At 42.2% G+C, this 20,411-nt stretch overlaps 1 protein-coding gene and 1 long non-coding RNA gene across 10 annotated transcripts in view; one reads left to right on the forward strand and one right to left on the reverse strand.

Annotated features, from left to right (window-relative positions):
• The window catches only part of DYRK1A (dual specificity tyrosine phosphorylation regulated kinase 1A), a 125,733-nt gene that overhangs the window by 73,908 nt on the left and 31,414 nt on the right, over window positions 1-20,411 (forward strand). For 8 of the 9 annotated variants that reach the window (XM_045585232.1, XM_045585230.1, XM_036448546.2 and 5 more), the window contains one exon: window positions 17,395-17,591. In XM_045585232.1, the coding sequence (XP_045441188.1) occupies window positions 17,395-17,591 (197 nt within the window). Of the gene's footprint in view, window positions 1-949; window positions 955-16,085; window positions 16,090-17,394; window positions 17,592-20,411 lie in introns of those variants that run through there. The other variant, XM_045585235.1, reaches the window with a different exon arrangement.
• Window positions 515-14,674, reverse strand: LOC123652804. Its single transcript, XR_006742296.1, has 3 exons — window positions 14,665-14,674; window positions 5,325-5,328; window positions 515-602 (listed from the first exon to the last, which is right to left on the reverse strand). It is a non-coding gene; the product is annotated as an uncharacterized LOC123652804 (long non-coding RNA).

Here is a 20,411-nt window from a genome sequence, read left to right on the forward strand (position 1 = left end):
TTTATCTGTGTTTTCTGGCTGCTTTTTGCTACAAGAGCGGGTTGATGAATGACAACAGAGACTGTGTGCTCCTAAAATATGCGCACTCTGGCTTTAAGAGGGAATTGGCTGATTCTCCTCAGCACCTTGCCAGCCATTGTGCACGAAGGTGTGGTTCCACTTCGGAGCTGGAAAATACAGCTGGTTTAAGGAGCCAGCAGAGAGGACAGGCCGTTGGAGTGGGCAGTGTCTGTGCTGTGGTGTGGGAATGCCATGTGAGTCAAGGTAGAGGCGATGAAGTTTCTTAGCTTTGAGATGGGAAGCCTACTTGCTTTCAGCGGAGCGCTTATTCTTGGTGTTTTCTAGTGAATGTGAATGGTGCATAGCGGTTTTAAAAATGGTGCACTAATGATAAAGTAATAACGCTATGTACAGTGTACCCCTGAAGACACTGCGGTTTCAGACACCCCAATGAAGCAGGTATTGCCCAAACAGGTGACATCTGTGACCCCAGTGAAGGGGGCGCAGTAAGACATGTGTGCCCTGAAGTAGCGGTCGCCAGCCTTTCGGACCTCGCGGACCACCAGTGGCCCGGGGACCACCGATCAGTGGCGACCGCTGCCCTACAGCCTGGTGTCCCTTTAAATCAGATAATGGTAGCTGCCTGTTTCCGAGTCTCACTCTTCAGAAGTACTCATTACTAAGAGCTGTTAAAAGATGGGTTTTCCCCTCTGTCTAATAGTCTCTTCTACCAATACTTTAAAAAAAATCTGTATTTCTGATCATGCTCCTTTCCGTTGTGACCCTTGTTTGACTTGGTCCCTCACAACGCTAAGGTTAGGGATTGAACAACAGTTGATTATTTGTCATGATTTATTCTGGAAAAAATTTGTATACTACATTTCTTTGAATTCAAATATTGAACAAAGGAGGGAAATACATATAAAATAGGGATAATTTAATTTGACGATTCATGTCAGTTTTATCACCCCTACCTCTACTTTTTTGTAGCTATTCTCTAAGGAAAAGTCTACCCTTTCAAAACCCACAGCACACTTCTTAACTGTTGGGAGGTCATTTTCTATCAGTCCAGATCTTTACTAATGATAAGTGGCATACATCTGATCAGTGTGTTCACACTGGGAATAACAGTTCTTGTAAAGTATTTACTAACCTTTTAGGGTTGATATTACTTTCTGTATTCATTGAGGTAGGCTAACTGGTATAACGAAACATTCCCAACATTTTAGTGGTTTAAATTAGAAGTTCATTTCGTGCTCATGTGACAGCCCAATGACTGTTATACCCGGACTAACTGCTCTACACGGACAGTTACTTATTCCAGGACCAGACGGGGCATTTTCCCGATTTTCCATTCACACGTGTCCAGAGGTCTTCGGCATTCAGCATCGCATTGGCAAAGAGCAGGGAGGGTTCCTCAGGGAGAGTGGTATGGGGCAGGCTGGCAGCACCGCACATACTTGTTGGCACTCCAGTGGCCAGATCTTAATCGCAGGCCTGCTGGTGGTAAGCCTGGGAACGACTGGCTGTCTCAGCCGGGAGAGAAGTGCCTCTGGCTAATTAGCAGTCCTGCCGTGTGGCCAACAGCCGCCACACACACCAGGAAGACATTGATTTATTCTGAGTTATTTCTTTTGTTGCTCCTTTTCTCATCCCCCCATGTTTCTGTACGTTACCCCCTCTCCTGTGATCTTGTTGTTTTTGCGGGGGTAAGGGTTGGGGGCGTTGGGAGTGATGGCCCTCATTGTTCATTTATGTGTGATAGTTGAGGTTTTTGTGTGCAGACAACAGAAACTCATTCTTGGCTAAGTTGGGCAGAAAAATGAGTTTAATTGAAGGCTGCAAGTTAGCTCACAGAATTGATTGGAAGGCTGGAGATGGTGCTAGAAAATGAAGTGGGACCAAAGTGGCGGGCAGCAGAGGCTCCAGCAGGGGGAAGCCAGAGCTCCCGCCGGGTTCGAGGGCCCCTCCTGGGTGTGCTGCGGAACGTCACCCTTCCTCACCCCAGCACGTGGGCTCGCACTGTTCCCGCACCTCCGAGATCATACACGCTGAGCAGCAACACCTGCCTGTTCAAAACCCTAGTTACTGAGGAGTAAGGAAGAGTGATTTTTTGTTGTTGTTGTCACTCTGGCTTTTATAGTAGAGGGCATGGCTTTTTTTTTTTTTTTTTTGTCTTTCATGATTTCCCCAAACCTAAATGCGTGTCCAGAGATACCAAGTGACCAAAAAATGACAAACAGCTACTGTAGGACCTTTTTAGCAGATGAAAGGTCCCATGTGAGATAGAAAGCTGTGTTTCCGTCTTGATTTTTTTGCCACCGACCTTTTCGGACAAGTGATTCAACCTCTCTGGGTTGCTGCTGTCCCTCTGAAATTGAGGTGGGGAACTTGATGTCTGTTAATATCTGCTCATGTGCTCACTCACTGAGTAAATATTTATTGAGTGCTTTTGTGCTGCTGTAAAGAGCTTAGTAAAGAGCTGTGCAGTGGGTGAGAGGAATGCAAGCGGCTCCTGAGGAGGAGCTCATTCAGACTAGGTCTGGGTGAGAGTGCTGTGGGCAGGATCCAGGAATCCCTCTGCTTCATTCACCCATTCATTCATTCATTCACCCACCCATTCATTCACTTGTTGTCTGCTGGAAGCCTTTGCATTTGTAGTTAGGAGAATATACAAACAAGTAAAAGATCAGTCCTTCCCTCAATTCCAACTCACTATTCTAAGCTCTCAGTAGGCACCTGTGACTAGTGCCATCAGGTCTCAGGCATAGCAGTGGTTTCCTAGTGACTTGAAAAAAGAACGGCCAGCCGAAACTGGTTTGGCTCAGTGGTAGAGCGTCGGTCTGCGGACTGAAAGGTCCCAGGTTCGATTCCAGTCAAGGGCATGTACGTTGGTTGCGGGCACATCCCCAGTAGGGGGTGTGCAAGAGGCAGCTGGTCGGTGTTTCTCTCTCATGGACATTTCTAGCTCTCTATCTCCCTTCCTCTCTGTAAAAAAAAAAAAAAAAAAAAAAAAATAAAAGAACGGCTCAAAGCATTATGTTGTTCACATGAAATTAATATAACGCTATATGTCACTTATACCTCAACTAAAAACATTTCTTGTAAGAGAAAGTTTACTTAGAAAACCAGAGAGGTAGAAGAAGTGAAGGGAGAAGAAATGGGCTGAGGGTTCCAGAGACGGCAGGAGGGCCCTGGCGCTCAGGGCAGAGGGAGGTAAAGAAACATGCCTGGTGGGGAAGAAGGGGGGAGAGGAGAGGAAAGATAGGGTGCTCCCTCCTAGGGAGCACATTTTTCTCTTTTTAAAGTAAGATGTCTTTTAGGAGGCAGGTGGAGAGAATTGTTGTTGGCGTGTGTCACTCACCTAGAAAAATAAGTACTTCTGTGTTAAAAACAATTGAATATGATTTTTAGCTTTGTGATTATATTTGGAATTTTACAAAATTACATATCGTACACATCAAAAGACAGTAGATTATTTTCCCAAATTATCCCTCAGTCCTTAATATACATATTGGAGTCCTTACGCAGTCTTTTATGTAGTGTCTCAAGTTACTGTCAGTCACTTTACCCGGAGTAACTGAGTCTTTGAGGACGATCATGGGCAGGAGGACCCCTTAGAGTAGGAGCTTGGGGCGCGGTGGCAGTCCCTCGGGGTGATGGGTTTGTACAGAGAAATTGTTTGAAATTACGACCTCACATTTTTAGGTATTAATGTTGTAAATAAAACTTTTACAGACTTATTTATTTATTTATTTTTTTAAGTATTGTAGTCATGAATATACCCATGGGATTCATGGAAAACATCAGCTCCAATATTAACTTATTTTTATATCATTGTTACTTGAGATAAAATACCCAGTTACAGTGTCATACAGGCATTCGAAAGTGTTGTATCTGAAAAGATTTAGAAGTTACTATTATGTGCTCTGCTGCTGGCAGAGGCGCGCGTTGAAGGAAGTAGACTTTGGCTGTGTTGAGCGGAGTGCCTCATATAGAATGGAGCGAGAAATGTAACATCGAGCTAGTTAGGAAACGTGCGGTCTCTGCTCGGGAGCCAGCCTTCTGATCCTGGTTGTGGTATTGTCGGGCAGATATGATGTCAGGGAACGCACTTCTAGCTGCTAGATGGGATGTGCCCTTTTCATGAATCACTCCAGAAAGCCAATTAGATCTTCAGACAAAGTGATTCTGTCCAGTTTAAAGTGACGGTGGATATGGTTAATCAGGGTTCAACTTCTCTTCCGCCTGGGAATGCGGAGCAGTTAGTTACACCGGTCAAACAGAGGCTCCGCACAGTGCTTTGCGATGAGGGAGCAGGGGAGTGGGTATATGTCATTACACGTGGTGCTCCCTGTGTGTACTGAGGGGACCTTGGGGAAGGCAGCATGCTCTCCCCGGTGCCATGTGCTACCTTCAAGCCTCGCCCAGAGGCTTCCTAGCGGATCTTGCCTCCGCACACCCTTTCCTCCTCCTGGGTCGTCCGCCTGTCCTTTCTGCTTTCGGCCACGGTTCAGTTCTCATACACTGGAAATGAGAACTGCTGAGCTGTACTCGCAGGCAGCCTTGGAAGTTCAGGTCATCACGCATTTCAGGAGAGAGCACTCAGCTCTGCCCTCTGGCTCATGCCGCCCTGTTCTCCAGGCACCGGCTCCAGATTCCGAGTCAGTTTGAGTCCCGGTCGCCCTCAGCTTTCATATTTACACAAGTTCTAAGTCCGGTTAGCTTGCTCACGGTGTGTTTCCTTCTCTTTCTCAGCGTTGGCCTCTGGAAGGCTCGCTCCTTTGCTTGGACTGTTGACATAGGCCCCTAATTGATCATGCTTGTGCTTCTGTTCCAACCTCATTACATGTCAGGTCCATCTTTGGCCTGATTCTTTCTCCAGAGCGGGGCAGACCTGAGTGTTTGTAATTGTGTTGCTAGAGATTGAGGATATTGTATAACACTTTGGACAGTAACGTTTTCCAGACTATTTTCATTTGGTAGAGAACTGAGATGCAAATTTTAACCACTTTTGCACAGTAGGTATGGAAGAAGGGAAACTAATTCTGAGTTCTGAAATGATGTGTCTGTTTGCCATATAAATATACTTTTAAGGAAGGGTATTTATATTATTAAATTTTATAACTTCTCTTGAAGAGTTAAAATTTGCTTAATGCTTAACTTCAAAGTGTCTGGCCAGGTGAATACCTTGTCTTTTGGGCATTCTGTAATGGAAAATCCCTGTAAATATACTGCTTTTAATTGGAATCACAAAGTCAAGTGATTGCCTCATTGGGTAATTTTAAGTATTATGCTGCAACTCAATATAGGTACCCAAGTACTTAACTGGATTTAAATATATCTTGTATGTTTAACAGCTGTCTCACCAGAACTAGGAATGACTGAGGAGTATGTGTATGGTTCTGCTCTTTGCCTGGGGTAGAGGGAAAAGGTTTTTGTTTGTTTGTTTGTTTGTTTGTTTGTTTTTAATGTTGGGCTAAACTGAGAGCAAGCAGCACCTGACCTACAATTGAATGGTCACCTTAATAGCAGAAAGCCCCGCCCCAAGCATAGAAAGTAAGGTCTCAGCGCTTCTTGGCACCTTGTTTGCTACTAAATGGGGAAATTTTTTATTTAAATGGCTTCAGTAATGATTAAACATTTCTTTTATTAGGGACACTATAAAAAAGATTTTCCACTTGAAGTTTTCATGACTACTCATAACCCATGACATATCAGGTAGTATTATCTGCTTTACTTATTTTTACTAATTAAAAATTGTTTAAAAATTTTAGAATGTTGAGGAAGATAATAAATTTATCCATATTACATGCTATACTGTGTAAAGTATAATAATTTGTAGAATCTAGCAGCTATATCTTGGGTGACTGTTTTAGTCTTTTTTGTGTGTTCCAGATACTATGACTAAAAATAAGTTCTTGACCTCTGATGCCAGCTGTAAGACTTTGGTTTGTCTTTTATGATGGAAGGGGTTAGGGACTCATTTCTTGGAGTTGCGGAGAATAGTATAGCACCTCACACAGAACGGGTGCTTGTTAAACAGCGTGACTAAGTGTGTGCACATGCACGCTGGTCCCAAAGTATCAACATGTTCTTTTTAGTTCCCAAGGACAGTTAGTGCTCTACTTGGTCTCCTCTAGTGGCTTGTTAGTTGGTCTGTTCCTACCATCCACCTACCTACCTACCTACCTGCCTACCTGCCTACCTATCATCTATCATCTGTATCTATCATTATCAATCATATCTATCAACCTGTCATCTGTATCTATCTCTCATTATCAATCTACCATCTGTATCTATCGTTATCTATCATATCTATCAATCTGTCATCTATATCTATCTCTCATTATCTATCAATCTACCATCTGCATCTATCGTTGTCTATCTAATCTTAGTGGTTGCTTGAGGGCTTATTCCAGGCATCCTTAAGTTCTACTGTGAAGTATTTTCATTTTACCTCTCTGGTTGTCACATGTTTTACTTTTGTATGTTATAAACTTTACAATACAATGTTACATTTGCTTTAAGTAGTTATGAAAAATATCGACAAGCCGAAACCAGTTTGGCTCAGTGGATAGAGCTTCGGTCTGCGGACTGAAGGGTCCCAGGTTCATTGGTTGCGGGGACATCCCGGGTAGGGGGTGTGTGCAAGAGGCAGCTGGTCAATGTTTCTCTCTCATCGACGTTTCTAGCTCTCTATCTCTGTCCCTTCCTTTCTATAAGAAAAATCAATAAAAATATATTAAAAAAAACCAAAAATATCTACAAGATAACTTTTTCTTTTTTATTATTTATCTACATATTTACCATTTCTGGTGGTCATTATTCCTTTGTGTAGATCTCAGTTTCTATCTCAAATCATCTTCCTTCTCTAAACTGTAAACATTTTCTGAGTATGCTGTTGACAAATTTTTGCACTTTCATTTGTCTTAAAAAGTGTTTTCCTTCATTTTTGAAGGATGTTTTAACTGGATAGAGAATTGTCGGTGACAGGTCTTTCCCCTATCATCTGAAAGCCGGCACTGTAGTGTGTGTGTGTGTGTGTGTGTGTGTGTGTGTGTGTGTGTGGTTTCTTACCAGAAGTCAGTGGTTCCCTGTATGTCATCGGGTACTTTCCCCCCTCTGGCTGCTTGTACAGTGTTTTTCTTTAGTGCTGGTTTTCAGTGATCTGGCTGACTGCCTCATTGTGAGTGTGATTGAGTGTGTGCGTGCGTGCGTGTGTGTGTACACTCAAGTATTCTGTAGTGACATGTATTGGCCCCTAACTAGAAGCTAACAAGAAATCAGTTCCTATGTCCTTATCATTAGATAATTCACATTTATTTAAAACCGGTGGAGCCACGCACTGGGCTGTGTGGTCGGGATATAAAAGTGAGTGAGGGAGGCTGTTCAGCAGTAGCTCTAGCCAGTGCTATGATTAGACTTCTTTATTTCTGGCTCATGAGCCTCATTTTAAAATATTTCTTTCATCCTTACCACCTTCAGCTCACTCCCCTTCTTTCTCAACAGCTTCTTCACATTCTAAATATTACTGATGGGCTCAGTGTATTGTTTCATTGAATAAATATTTATTGAATGCAGGGCATTTGCAGGCACTGTTTTTGGTACTGATTAATGATATCATGAGGAACAAAATTTAGTCATTGACTTAAATTCAGTTCCCCTCTACTGTGTACCTTTATTTTCAGAACATTCAAGGTACAATTGCATGTTCCTTTAAGACTTGTTCTGTTTCATTAAGAGTATGTCTTGTTGCAGGTGGCTTTCCACATAAGCTTGTCCCCCACCACCCTCCTCCATTTCTTAGGGGATTCGGTCCCAGAAGCTTGACCTCATAAAAGTTTCCATATTTTGGATGCCATAGTTTTAATTAACTTGAATTATTTTTCTTTTTCTTGTTCTTTTTCTCTAAATCCAATGTGGGTTAATACTGTCACAAGGATGGTCCCCTGTCAACATATTAATAACTAAAAGAAATTCAAGTTGCCTCTAAGTGGAGTTACATGTGGGGTTAACCAGACCAAGACAGTTATTTCACTCGGGTCTTCCCTAGGCTTTTCTAGTTAACAGTTCCTCCATGTCCACTACTGTGTTTGAGTCTTATTTACCACCTTCCACTCTGAGATCTGTTCATGAAATGAAATGGTTCTCTGTGGAATCATTGCTCATCTCTATTAATGGTATGGTCTTTACTTATTATAGTTTCTTTAGTAAACTATTTACCAACACAATTAAAACACACACACGTTTATTGATTTTAGGGGGGGGAGGAGAAACATTACTGATGAGAGAGAATCATTGATTGCTGCCTCCTGCATGACCCTTACTGGAGATTGAGCCTTTAGCCTAGGCATATGCCCTTGATCAGAATCGAACTTGGGACCCTTCAGTCCTTAGGCCGATGCTCTATCCACTGAGCCAAACCAGCCAGGGCCCACAACAATTTTTACGGACTTTTAAAAAGTTACAGAAATATTCTCGTAAAACAGGTCCATACAGGATATGAAAAAGGAGGACCCACATGCATATCCTTTTTTCCAGCATGCCTTTTGTACTGTTTGGCACCACTTTAAAGTATTATTTTGGAATTGAACTCCAAGTAATGATTTTGAAGAACATTTTGAATTAAACATTATAAGTTTATTATTAAATTACAATATAATGATATTGCTACATGTATTGTGATATATTCTCGGGTTAAGTAAAATATTATTAGTTCTGATGAGCTAGTTTTAAGTTTAGTTGAATAAGACTTGCATATAATATGGTAAATAGCAGGTTAAACCATATAAAATTGTAATTTCATAGGCCAAAGTAGTTCTAATATCAGCACTTTCAACCTAATACTTTACTGTCATCATCCCTATTATTGGATGAACTGAGTTATTTTTTCTTATTAACATTTGAATTAAAAGGGAAGATGGAAACTTTAGGAAGAATACAAATCATGGTGATTTGCTTAATTAATAAAATTAGGTTGACAAATTTCCATATTAGTTTGTTTTAGACTCTTATCTAAAGAGGGAGTCATACCACAAGTGAAAAACATAGTTATTTCTTGTTAACCCATATTCAGATTATCTAAAGCAAATTTGAAAAAGAAAAATTTCCTTTTCATTTGGCATATCAGCCTTATGCGCGGGGATGTGCATTAGTTTTGAAAAACATAGCACAAGCCTTGAGTCTAGGTTGGTAATCTATTGGGAGGAAAAGCACTGTAGTGTATGATTTGGTCAGAATACAGCATATCTTTGGGTTGTCTGTTACTTGTATTCGCTGGAAAGTGGCATTCTTTTATTAAGGGGAGCCGTTGGATTGTTGTTTAGGTGCTACTCAAAGCATCGTTGGTATCCTCTGGTGGCTGTTAGAAATGTAGATTCAAGCCCTGCCTTCGATCTCCTGCAGCAGAATCTCCACTTTTAACAAGATCGAAAGGAGATTTGTGAGTACATTAAAGTTTGAGGAGAGCTGTTAGAGATCATGAATGTCATTGGCACCCCAATAAACAGTGTCATAGTACCACCACAGTAAAAGCTTGTTGAATTTAATGCACGTAGTTGACTGGATCTAGGCTCAGAACATGAAGTATTTTAGGAGGATAGTAATCCTATATAATAAAAAGCTAATATGCAAATAGATCGAGTGGTGGAACAACCAAACAACTGGTCACTATGACATGCGCTGACCACCAGGGGCTGTGTTTGGAACATGGAAGGCATTGGCCATGGCGGGATGGTGGAGCAGGTGAGCGGGGCTGTCAGACCAAGGTGGGGTGCTGTCATTGGGGTGCGAGCCTCTGGTGGTTACTGAAAATTCTTTGCTCCTGCGTGCGGTCCTGCTCGGCTTTCACCAACTGCCAGCACTGGCCTTGCTCACACCTGCAGCCAACTCCAGAGCTGACGCTCACACCTGCTGTCGGTACCCACTGCCGGTCCTGGTCACTCAGCACTATCAGCGGGTGCAAGCAGCTGCTGCTGGCCCTGATTGCCCCTGAGGGCTTCTCCACCTCCCCCTGCTACCGAGGGGTGATTGAAGCAGCAGCCACCACTCACACCTGCTGCTGGTGCCTGCCCCAATCACTCCGCACTGTCAGCAGGTGTGATCGGGCGGGTCAGTGCGTGGGAGCAGTGCCAGCAGGAACAGGGCTGCTGGTAGACGGGGACAGGGGCCAAGGCAGGAGAGGCAGGGCAGGGTTGTGGAGGATGGGTAGAGACCCACCCTTTTGCCTGCCTCAGCCTCACAGCCTACAGTACCTTTCAAGATGCACAATTTGTGCACTGGGTCCCTAGTAACAATAATAATCAAGCAGCAGCTAACCATTTCTTTGTAATTCTTTGACAGCTATGTGGATGTCAAAAAGTTATCCATCTGTCCCTTTAAATGTATCTTGAGTCTGATTCTAATCATGCTGAATGGTTTGGTTGAGTAGAGGTCTTGTGATTGTGTGTGTGTGTGTGTGTGTGTGTGTGTGTGTGTGTGTAACATACAAGTCAACAATGGTTTTACAAATTAAAGAAGTCATTAGAGTTTGATGAGTTGATGATAATAAAGAGGGAATGTGCTAATCATACCCTCACAAAGATGGCCACACCCACAGCCACGAGATGGCGGTGCCCAGTTCCCTAAGTTCTACTGGGGCGGCAGGTGCGTGGCACGACCAGGCTTGCCCTCAGGTGGGTCCAGCTGCTCTGTGCACCTGTCTCTGGAGTCCCCCAGTCCCTTCAGCCCTTAGCCGCCCAGGGCTGTCCGAGGCTCAGGTAACAGGGCCAGCTGAGGTTTGCACTGCTGGCAGTGGCAGCAGCAGCAGAGCTGTGATGGGGGCGCCGTCTTCCCCTGATCGTCAGTTCACCTGAGGGTTCCTGGACTGTGAAGGGGGGCAGGCTGGGCTGAGGGGGGACACCCCCCCCCATTGCATGAATTTTTATGCATTGGGCCTCTAATGTATAAAATACTAAAAATAATGTAATTTGTATTCTGGAGGGGGTTAAAACCAGTCTAGTAGAAAATAAGACAGGAACATACAAAAGTTATTAGTGTTCATATATAAGTTAAATAGAACTACGTGTTGTTTACAAGAGACAAACAAACCTAAACTATAAGGAGATAGAAAGGTTGAAAGTAAGATATAACATGCAAAGATTAATAGAAAATTTGGTGTAGCTATACTACCGTATTTTTCGGACCATAAGTCGCTCCGGACCATAAGACGCACCAGTTTTTAGAAAAGGGAAATGAAGAAAAAAAGATTCTGAAACAAATAGTGTCCTAAAATATTTTATGTGCATTAAAACCCAACATCACAGTCATAAACACATGTAATCAACCCTGTAAAGTAAACAGCAGCATTTAGAACCATTTTAGAGCCGGGCAAGCACACAGAGACCACACAGAGCCGGGCAAGTAAAAAAACTTTTTTTAAAGTATATGTGTAGGCTATATTTGGACCATAAGACGCAGGGACTTTCCCCCCCCACTTCTGGGAGGAAAAAAGTGCGTCTTATGGTTCGAAAAATACGGTAATTTCAGACAGTAAAAAGCATTATTGGAAATAGAGAAGAGCAGTTTGTAATGATAAAAGATTTTAGTCATCAGAAAGGTATAACTCTAAATGTATGTAATCTAATAATTGAAATGGCAGATTTATAATACACCTCTCTTGCTAACTGATAGAACAAGATGAGAGCAGAAATAGAAGCAACATATAAGAGAGGGTAATTAATAAACCTTTCATTAGACATATCACAAAGAAAGAGAAGGTCTCATTAACTAATCTTGAGTTGAAAGGGATATCACTACTATTATACCTTCTTAGATCAAAATGCTTGTGAAAAGATACTATGGAGAACTTGATGGTAGTATATTTGAAATTTAGATGAAGTTGACATACTATTAAAAAATTCAATTTACTAAAATAGGCATCAGGAAATACAAAATCTAAATAGTTCTATTATATAAATATAACTTTTAATTGAAAAATCTACAAAGAAAACTCTAGGTCCAGATGGTTTCACTAGTAAATCTACCACAAAAGGTTAACCAGGAATCCATTGGTAGTTCAACATTCACAACTCAGCCAATGTTTTTCATCACATTAGCAGTAAATCTGAAAACTTAAGTCATTTCATTGGATGCTGAAAAACATTTTATGAACTTCATTATCCGTTTGTGGGGAACAGGTTTTAGCAAACTAGGACTACCAGTAGAAGGGAACATCATTACTCTGCAAATGGTTATCAATTAAAAACCTATAGCAACCACTGTACTGGACAACTGTTGAAAGCTTTCTTTCTGAGATTGGGAAAGAGACAGTGGTGCTTATCTCTTCTTCTAATCACTGTTCTATGGTCCCAGCAAATGGAACGAGGGAAAAGGAGGAATAAGGATTGGGGAAGAAAAAATAAAATTGTTTAAAGTGCCCAGTAGCTACTGATTGATAGTGCAGATCAGCCCATCATTGCAGAAAATCTGATGAACAGTACTGTTCAATAGAGACAATGCAAGTGCAACCAAAATCCCAACATGGGTTCATTTGTTTTTAGTGAATTTGATGAGATAATTCTAAAACATATATAGACATGCAAAGGGATAAGAATAGCTAAAACATTCTTAAAGGATAAAGTTCTCTACTAAATATTAAAACTTGTAAAGCGATCATTAGACAATGTCTGGTTTTTGTATAAATAAAGATCTAAGAAATCTAGTTAAGTCTGTATCCAGCAAAACAGAATAGAGAATTCAGAAACAGATACAAGTTTGTATGGGCATGTGATTTATGACAAAGATGGCATTGCAGAGCAGTGAGAAAGTTTGTCTTTTTAATCATTGCTTTGGGGTCAATTGGATATTTAATTTTGGGGGAAATAAAATTTAAGAGCGTTGCCCATCCAGATGTGAATGGTAAAATCTGACTTGTAAAAGAAAACAATTTTTTCATAACTTTGGCATAAGGAAAGATTTAATCAGACACCAAAAGTACTAATTCTAAAGCAAAAGTGATAAGAGATTGTGTTAATTAAAAAACACCATTAAGAGAATGATGATGCAGATCATCTCTAAGCAATAAGATTCTCACATCTAACATGTTTAAAAATAGATACTTTTTAACTTTGAAATTTTATGAAAAAGCTTTTTGATAGAAAAATGGAAAAGAAAGTCTTAATAGGCATTTCACATAAATGGATATCCAAATAAAGGATGGTCATATTCGCTAGACAAATACAAGTTAAAATCACAGTGGTCACTACACATCTCCTATAATGACTGAAATTAGAAAGTCTGATGATTCAAGTATTGGTGTAGGAATGGAGCAGAGGGAATTTTCATAAACTGCTAGTGGAAAACATTGAATTTTTTAAAAACGGGGGGGGGTGTGTGGAATGCTAACTCTGAAGTGGAAATAATCCAAATGTCAATCAAAAGTAGAATGAATAAACAAATTGTCATATATTTATATAATTGGATACTATAAAGTAATGATAATGAACAAACCAGCCTATAAACATATCATTAAGTATAGAGACCAATTTATATAAAGTTAAAACAAATCTGGTTTTGAGATCACATACTAACTTTTGGGGAAGAGGGAATTTGGATTGATTCGGAAGGGCCATTGAATAGTGTGGGGAGGAATTTCAAGGATGATGGTCATTCTTTTTTTCTTGACACACAAGCTCAATTGATGATAATTGTTTGTTACATACTAATGACTTTTGTACCTTTTCTGCATCTATATCTATCTATCTATAATAACTTATGTCAATAAGAAGGTAATATGCTCATTGGATTGGGTCAACTGGACATCTTCCGGACCTCCAACTTCCTTCTGGACAAAGCCATGGTGGCAGGGACTGAGGCAGAGGTGGTTAGGGCGATCAGGCTGTCGAGGGTGCAAGCAGTAAGGGGGTGATCAGGCTGGCAGGGGAGGGCAGTTGGGGGTGATCAGGCTGGCAGGCAGAGGCAGTTTGGAGTAGGTAGGCAGTCAGGCGAGTGGTTGGGAGCCATTGGGTCCTGGACTGTGAGAAGGATGTCTGACTGCCAGCTTAGGTCCTATCTTCAGGATCGGACCTAAACCAGCATTCGGATTTCCTCCAAGAGGTCTTGGATTAGGAAAGGTATAGGCCGGATTGAGGGACACACCCCCCTTGCATGAATTTTGTGCGCTGGGCCTCTAGTATATATATAAAAGCCTAAGCCGCCTCTACAACTGAATGACTAAAACAACTGGTTGATGCTCAGTGCAGGAGCTGCCCCCTGGTGGTCATTGCCCTCCCATAGCCAACCTCTCACCCCCCCAGCTGGCGGCTAGCAGGCCCCAGCCAGCCAATAGGCCCTGATCACCAGCCAGGCCTAGGGACCTTACCCATGCACAAATTTCATTCACCGGGCCTCTAGTCCTGTATAATAAAAGCCTAATAAGCAAATTGTTTGATTGGGAATTCAACTGCTTGCCATGACATCGCTGACCACCAGGGGGTGATGCGGAACATGCTGACAGCACTGGTAGCAGGCAGCAGTGTAGGTGCTACTAGCCCCAATGGGCCCCACTGAGAGCGCCTTTACCACATCTCTCTGTGGGGACTTGGGCGCCATGACTCAGGTGGAGGGGGTTGCATGAGGGTCTGGGGGCCCAGATGCTGCCCAGTGCCCAGAGGTCAGCTGGACACTGTCCTTCCAAGCCAGATGCTTGCGCTTTGATCGCCAGCCAGGCCTAGGGACCGCACCAGTGCACGAATTTCATGCACTGGGTTTCTAATATTATAAACTAGAGGCCTGGTGCATGAATTTCTGCACGGTTCAAGTCCAGTGGTCTGCCCCAATGGGGGCCATTGGGTGCACTGGCCTGCGGACGGTTGGTCCCTGATCAGGGTGGGAGGCAGTTGGCAGTGGGGCTGGCCCAGGGGAGGGACTTTGGGCAGTTGGACAGCCAGCCCTGCCCACAATCGGGGTGTTGAGATCTGATTGGGGGCCTGGCCAGCCAGGGGCCGGGGGGCGGGTGGGTAGAGGAGGCATGGTATCAGATCAGGCTGGTTGGCTGCTCCAGTGCGCATCATAGCCACTGGTCATTCAGTTGTTCTGGTCGCTGGGCTTTCTATATGTAGATAAGTTTATGGCATATAGTAATGGCATGGATAATGGAAACAGAGTAATATTTTAAACAGCACTTTTTATATACCAGTTTCTATTCTGCATGTCTACTTGTGTCCATTTAAACTTCATAACCTCAGGGATTAGGGTTAGTGTCATAATACATCTGCTTCATAGATAGGGAAACTAAGACACTGAGTGGTTCAGTTAGTCACCATTCAGGGCCTCAGTTTCTTTACTGTTTACTTATAAGAGCTATTTGTGTCTCTTTCCATTTTTTTTTTACAATGCAGACTTAAAGCTTCCTTTCCTCCCATTATTTAACATGGAGGTTTCCAGGTTTTGCTATTATTAAACAGTGCTAAGAAAACATTTTTCCTAACTGTCTTTGTGCACATCATCAATTACTTCTTCAGGATAAATTGCTCGGTGTTTTTTTTTGGTGTGTTTTTTGTGTGTGTGTGTGTGTGTGTGTGTGTGTGTGTGTGTGTAACTGAGCAAAGTTGCTCCCATAATTATATTGAGTATTTTTTATAATGAGTAATGAAATGTTTAGAAAAGTTATCTCGTCTGTCATCACAGTTCCTTTGCCATCTTAGGTATTCAGAAGATATCTGTTGTGTACTGTGGGTCAGCCACGCCCCTGATGCTGAGTGAGGGAGACAAGCTAAGGTCTCAAAGCAATGCCGAGGCAAGTGGTAGGCAAGTTAACGGTGGAAGGTTGAGATTTGCATTTTAGGAAGTCACCAGTCATGTTATTGAAGAAATGACAATTTGCAGATGGGCATAGTAAAGACGAGTAAGTGCTAGGAATCTATTTAGTCTTCCAGGCGAGGCCTAGGAAACAGAGATGAGGGAGAGGTGTGGACGGCCTCTGAGAGGTGCTGTTGGATGGTCTGTGCAGGTGGAGGCAGCAAGCATGGCGGCTGTTCGCCTGAGGTGGCCCCTGGGGAAGACTCCAGACTGCAGAGCTTGGAGCCTAGTGGACTGGGTGGGAGACAGGTCACCCCCTGGGAGAGGAAGTAGGAGTGAAACCTGCGCTTGGGGAAGACCAAGCTTTGTTTTCCTCGGTCAGTAGTGCCTGTGTGGCATTCATGCAGAGATTGAAGGCTGCACTGGAAGGGGCACTGTGTCATCCTTTACTGTATGCACTGTAACTGCAGCTGATACTGAGCCATTCCCTAATTGCCAGAGCTGGTCTAAGTACTTCATGTGTGTAAAACACTTAGCCTTCACCACAGCCTTTTGAGGCAGATACTGTCATATCAGGAAGTAAGGGGTATAGGTGTCTCATTTAACCTTCACAACACACCTAAGGCAATAGGTGAATGGGGAGCTGACGTTTCAGACTGCGTGGCTGAGAGCCGTGCTCATTGCTCTTGGGCCATTGGTGGGGTGAGTGTGAGGAAGAGCAGGCTTCAGGCAGTACCCTGCTGCTGGGCAGTGCTGACACGGTGGGCGATGGCTATTTATTCAGGGAGACAAGCTCAAGTGTGCCGGTGCAGAGTTTGCTGACCAGGGTTCACCTTTGCTTTAGGCTTTAGTCTGTGATAGCCAGTTTGGATGAATATAAGAAGGTCTTTTCCTTCTTGAAGGAAGAATTAACTTTTATTTGTTAGCTGCCTATACTTTTAGAGACCCAAAGTGTTTATCATTCATTTCTTCAGTAAGAGTCATGATCATGGGTGTCCCAGCCTCCCTGCGGAGAATTACTGGTCACTCAGTCTTGTGATGAGGTTGCCAGGCCCAGGTTCTCTTAAGAAGAGTCCAGAGAAAGCAGCGTCTTGTGGATTCGTTTGTGTGTGTCATGTTCAGCCTTTAATTCCCTGTGTCGGTGGTGAGCACCATTAGAACAGACCTTTCGGCGGGTTTGGGCTAATGGAGATGTGGCTCGCCATGCCCCTGGCAGGTGCAAAGCCGTGTCTTAGCCATGTTCTGCTGAATTGGCTTCTCAGGGTCCCAGTCCATTGGAGAGCCACTTGACACGATTTACATAATTCATGGTTCTCAGTTGATGAAAATCTCATATATGAAAATAAATATTAAAGATTATCCTTATTGCTTTATAAAAAGGAACTATTTAAGATTTTTCTCTTAATACAGATTTATAAATATTCATTTGATCACTATATTTTATCTTTTAACATAAAGCTGTTGTGTTGGTGACATATTGTTTGTAGTTCTAGAGGTGTTTAATGTCATTGAACACCCTAAGGTACTCATTTAAAGAAATACCAGATAGGCCCGAGGATGCCAGCACCAGCTCCGAGTACATCCTGTGACCAGCCCTCCCTTGTCTTCTCGCAGGAGGAGAGACTTCAGCATGCAAACCTTCATCTGTTCGGCTTGCACCGTCATTTTCATTCCATGCTGCTGGCCTTCAGATGGCTGGACAGATGCCCCATTCACATCAGTACAGTGACCGTCGCCAGCCAAACATAAGTGACCAGCAGGTTTCTGCCTTATCTTATTCTGACCAGATTCAGCAACCTCTCACTAACCAGGTAAGTTCACAACATATCAAAACAATTTGTTGGAATGGTAGTTTATTCCTTAAAATGGTAAATAGGCAAAATGCTTTAATGATTTTCAGTTTTACATGTCAAGTGGGATTCTGGATTGACATAGTATGATGTTAAGTTTGCATTTAAAGATGGTTTTTTTTCTTCTATTTCACTTAAAACACACAATGTAATCACATAATCTTATTCTATGACAAGGAAGGAAAAATATTTTCCTAAAGAATATTAAACTGAAAGCTTATTTTTTTTGTTTTGTTAATTCTCTCATGAGGATATTTTTCCCATTGCTTTTCAGAGAGAGAGTGAGGGGTAGGGAGAGAGAAACATCGATGTGTGAGAGACACAGTGACTAGTTGCCTCCTGCATGTGCCCCACTGAGGGTGGGGAGTGAACCCGTAACCCAGGTACTTGCCCTTGTCCGGGAATCAAGCCCTCAACCCTCTGTGCTCGGGCCGATGCTTTAACTATGGAGTAACTTTGGCCAGGGCCCAAAAGCTTATTTGTATAGAAAAGGGTGGTTAAGTAGAAAAATGTAAATTATAGGAGGACAACTCAGAGTTCATTATAGCAAACTTACATAGCTGATTTTATGCTTTTACTAAAGGCCTGGTGCACAAAGTTCGTGCACATGTGGGGGCCCTCTGCCTCACTGGCGATCGGGGCTGATCAGGGCCATCTTGCCCAGTCCCGATCGGTCAGACCCCGGCAACAAGTTAACCTACCAGACGGAGCGCCTGCTCCCTCGTGGTCAGTGCACGTCATAGTGACTGATCAGTCAACCGCTTGGTCAGACTCTTAGCATATTAGCCTTTTATATAGAGAGAGATAAAAGCTACTTTTGTATGCATATATTTATAAAAATAAGGACAAAACTCCTTAAATTAAAACAAAAATATGTAATGCAAATTAATCATACTGTTCATTTTGATATTTAGACAGAGATTCAGTGTTTTTTCATAAAATACTTAGTGTAAAGAGAGTAAGTGCTGAAATCTCTGGATATAATACATACATATATGCATGTGTATGTGTATTTTTCATGATTTCCTGAGTTATCTTGCACACATTACATTGATTTTGCTTTTGCTTTGGGAGAAGTTTCGACTAGCTATAGTTTGGCAGTTTCTTTCCTCACTGGGATTGAGTCTATGATGAGTCTGAAAATGGCTGTTTTTCCATATACTTGGGTATTTGGTTTGCCACTGTTTTGTTTAGGTCTTTTAATATATCAAGCGAGGATAAAAAAACTTAGAAAACTTCAAAGTATTTCTCACACTGGATTATTTCAAAGTAATGTGTTTGGCTACAGTTAAATAATGTCATTATTAGGGGACAATATTGTATGTATTATAATAAGATTTTGTCACTAGTTGAGCTTGCTTTTTATTTATGAAGTGTGCATGTGTACTATGAATTATGGCAGGACTTAAGAATTTTTTTATGCAGTATATTTATATTGAGAAGTTGGATGTTTGGAATTTGACCAGTCGGTCAGAATGTTCAAGTTTGGAAAGTGTTTAATTGTAAGCCAGAAGAAAATTCTCTGACATCCAAAAAGTAGTAATAGCACAATGATTCCATTGCATTGTACTTTTAATAAGCAAAGTAAAGTACAGTTTATTTTCCTCGTGTTCCACAGTAGCCTGTCCGGCAGGGTGCCTGTTTCTGTCTGTTTCATAGCTGATGGGACTGCCTCCCTCAGTGTGTGAGCACAGGACCCGGGGCCAGCCCAGGCATCTCTTGTCTCAGATACGGCGCTCTTTGCATTCCAGCACCCGGCAGTAGGAGGGCTGGGACAGATTCCAGTTCTTCCAGTTATTTTATGGTTCTTGTAAGGAGGTAATTTAGCAAAGTTCCTTTTTTTTTTTTTTTTTTAAATATATTTTATTGATTTTGTACAGAGAGGAAGGAGAGAGATAGTTAGAAACATCGATGAGAGAGAGTCATCGATCATCTGCCTCCTGCACACCCTCCACTGGGGATTTGCCCGCAACCAAGGTACACGCCCTTGATTGGAATCGTACCCGGGACCCTTCAGTCCCCAAGCCGACGCTCTATCCATTGAGCCAAACCGGTCTCGGCCAAAGTACCTACTTTTAGTTATAACTGATATCTTGTGGATTATTTTAAAATGAGATAATTCACTTAGTATTTTCATTTTAATCTATAAAATACTTTGAAAGATTTATATAAGATTGTCTTAAGTATAATTCATATTCAGTATTTATAATATAAAATAAAATTTAGTCCAATATATCTGCTAAACACCAGATTTCTGACCCTAATAAGGCAGTCAGATAGAAGGCTTTTTTCCAGAACCGAAGTGTAAACCACTATAATTGGGTGCTGCTGTGGTATGTTCTACAAGTCATGGAACATGGGTTCAAGTTTTTGTTTATGAGCTGCTTGTATTCCTTCAGTCAGGCCTCCTGGACCCTGCTCTCTGTCACTTGAATGTAAGATTGGGACCTCGACTAGGACAACCCCTTTCAGTCAGCTTGCTGAGCTTGTGGGTCTTCTGAGCACCATGGGCTTTCAGCGTGGAAGGGAAGGAGAGAGCTTGCCCTGACTCTGTATATTCTCCCAGCTTCGTGGCTGTATGAAGCAGGAAATGCCGACAGCATCTCCGAGGGCTGGCCTTGAGTCTTTCTAACTTTGTACTGAGTATTTGGAGGAGTCATTTCCTAGTTCTGGACTTGTGCTGAAGTGGTGACATACAGGCTGGTCCGAAGGCTAGTGCTTTTTGTAAACAGAACACACCTGGTGTATATATATGAGTGCCCCTGAGATAATACCTTCTGC

The sequence above is a fragment of the Pipistrellus kuhlii genome, unplaced genomic scaffold, assembly GCF_014108245.1.
Source record: "Pipistrellus kuhlii isolate mPipKuh1 unplaced genomic scaffold, mPipKuh1.p scaffold_m20_p_2, whole genome shotgun sequence".
Lineage (NCBI taxonomy): Eukaryota > Metazoa > Chordata > Mammalia > Chiroptera > Vespertilionidae > Pipistrellus > Pipistrellus kuhlii.